The 2,596-nt window shown below is 44.8% G+C and overlaps 1 protein-coding gene across 2 annotated transcripts in view; it reads left to right on the top strand.

The window, feature by feature from the left end:
* Positions 1-2,229, top strand: part of kif1ca (kinesin family member 1C, a) — a 39,110-nt gene extending 36,881 nt beyond the window's left edge. For both annotated transcript variants that reach the window (XM_070548404.1, XM_070548402.1), the window contains exon 28: positions 1-2,229. This exon is cut by the window's left edge and continues 788 nt beyond it. In XM_070548404.1, coding sequence (XP_070404505.1) covers positions 1-18 — 18 coding nt within the window. In that variant the 3' untranslated portion in view covers positions 19-2,229.
* Positions 2,230-2,596: the final 367 nt, after the last annotated feature.

Below are 2,596 nucleotides of genomic sequence, written 5' to 3'. Positions count from 1 at the left end.
AAGGAAACTCCGATCTGAGGCCCGCCACACGGAAGCCTCCGATTGGCTGCAGGATGCACGGGGATCCTCATGCTGTAGAAAAGAGAGAGAGAGAGAGAGAGTGTGTGTGTGTGTGTGTGTGTGTGTGTGTGTGTGTTTCAGCACTTTTACCGAACAGTCTGTTTCACACCCAAAAGTAACATCACACACATCTAGAGTCTGTCCTGCTGTGTTTGTGTGTGAGTATGTGTGTGTGTCATTGCACAGGTGAGCTGTTGCCACAGCAACACAGTTTTAGGGGTTTTATCTCTGCGCTGCTGGTGGTCAGCTGGGATCTGGGTTTTAATCGTTGATTTATTTTAATCTGCTGGTTCTTAACAAAGCGTCTGTTGCTGTTAGCTAAAACCCCCAAATAAGGCTGGTTCAAAATCATGTTTAGTTCATTTGCAGGATGATGATAGCCAGTGAGCTTTAGCTCTGTTAGCATGTTACCTTTGGTCCATTAGCCGGTTAGCTTTGGCTCTGTTAACATGTTGTCTTTGGCCCATTAGCTAGTCACCTTTGGCTCCATTAGCTAGTCACCGTTGGCTCCATTAGCTAGTCACCGTTGGCTCCATTAGCTAGTCACCGTTGGCTCCATTAGCATGCTACCATTGGCCCATTAGCTAGTCACCGTTGGCTCTGTTAGCATGTTGTCTTTGGTCCATTTGTCGGTTAACTTGGGTTTCGCTAGCATGTTAGCTTGAGCTCTGTCTCTTCCCACAGTCATAAATGTAAGATCTGAAAAAGTCTTCAGATAATTTTTTGAAGAAGTTTTGTAATATTTGGTGTTTCCGCCACCCTGGAGGCACCTGAAGGAACAGCATAGTCACTGTTGGAAATTCAGTTTGTTTAAGTTTTATTTTGAAATAATTTTCTCCTGGGTGCTTCCTGAACAAACATGTCCTGGAGGCTGGGATTTCTTATTTCTTTTGAACGCTGCAATGCTAAGTGCTTTAAACCAAAGAGAGCTGCTCTGCAGCGCCTCCTGCAGGCACTTGGAGGACGAGGCGTGTGAGTGAAACGTTGCACCTGAGACGAGTGTGTCGTGTTCTGAACTGTGTGTATATTTGAGGTGTTTCTGAATTTTAAAACATGAAATATGTTGATGGTGTGTTCACTGTCACAGGCAATCATAGGAAATGTGAGTGATGGAGTCATTAGAATATGCATTTGTTTTAGAGATGGGGATGATGGAAGAAGGGGAATCTGGTTGATGTAGGGCTGTGGAGGAGAGTATTCTGGGAGATGTAGTGAGCTTCGGAAGGCCGCGAGAGGACAGTGAGTTCTTAAAGAATCTGAGAGGAGATGAATGTGTTACTGACGCTACATGTTTAGAGCAATGCATCCTGGGAGATGAGTTCCTAGGTGCTCTGACTGACATGTTTTCATTCTACATGGCTGGACCCAACCAGACAACGAGAGCGCTGCTTTGTGCTGGGACGGCGTCGCCTACCATGACAAAACATAATAATTGATTTTGATTGGATCGGGCAGTATGACATCAGTCACATTTAATTTCTGCTGACCAATCACAGGACAATCCTGAAAGCTGCTGGGGCTGATGGGAAACAAAGTTTCCTCTTTGTGCTTTTTAACAGTTATTTTCTTCTGTGTTGTTTTCTCCAGTTTGGGCTTCTGATTGGTTGTTTGTGTACTTGTGGGAATTTCAGCCCCTCCTGCTTCAGAATTCGGTTTATGATGTCATCATTTATATTAATATAATTATAATAAAGTTTTTGTCTATGAAATTTGTTTTTTTGGATGCTGCTAAAGCGAGCTTCTTTTCTGTTGTGTAACGTGCGTGTGTGTGTTCATGCGTGCATGTGTGTGTGTGTTATTTGTTTAATTTAGCATCATAACCTAAAGCCTGTTTTACTTTATAAAGCTGACTTTTTTCTTTTTACGATGTGTTTTTGTTGTTGTGGAGGAGATACATCCTAAAGGGTTGTCATGGTGACCTGATTTCAGTACCCCTCCCCCCCCCCACTTTAGTTCGCCTCTGCTCCAGTGAACCCCTAGAATCTGTGACATCACAGCATGAGTGCCCCTCCAGGACTGGAGCAGCAACATGGACAGGATGACATCATGACATAAACCTTCCTCTTGACCCAGAGGTCCTGGGTTTTTGTTGTTGTGTGTCATTTCAGGAACCAATCTCAGGCACTGCTTACAGACAACGTGATGGCAATAAAGTGTAAGAATCAAAAAGTCATCCTGGTCTTTCTTACTGCACTATGGTGGCTCAGAGAGGACAATCCTCTCACCACATCAAAACCTGAAGTCTCATGGTCTGCAGACCTTAGTGATCTGCCTGGTGTGTGGCAGACTAATGGGCTCGACACACGAGAGGCGACATCGCCTCTCCATTCATTTTCAATGAGACTTGCGCGACAAAGCAATAATCGCGGGCATGTGAAATTTTGCGCTCGTGCACGTTTTGTGCACAGGCGGCCCAGCGACTCATCCCAGAAAGTTGAAATATTTTCTACTTTCCATCGTTGTCGCTCGGACGACGACCAATCAATGGAGGTTTCATTCACTGTGGGCGGCTCCGTACATCACTAAGTCGATGTTC

This window comes from Nothobranchius furzeri, chromosome 2 (genome assembly GCF_043380555.1).
Source record: "Nothobranchius furzeri strain GRZ-AD chromosome 2, NfurGRZ-RIMD1, whole genome shotgun sequence".
Taxonomy (NCBI): Eukaryota; Metazoa; Chordata; class Actinopteri; order Cyprinodontiformes; family Nothobranchiidae; genus Nothobranchius; species Nothobranchius furzeri.
Note: the sequence above shows the minus strand (reverse complement) of the source record. Positions and strands in the feature narration are given on the sequence as shown.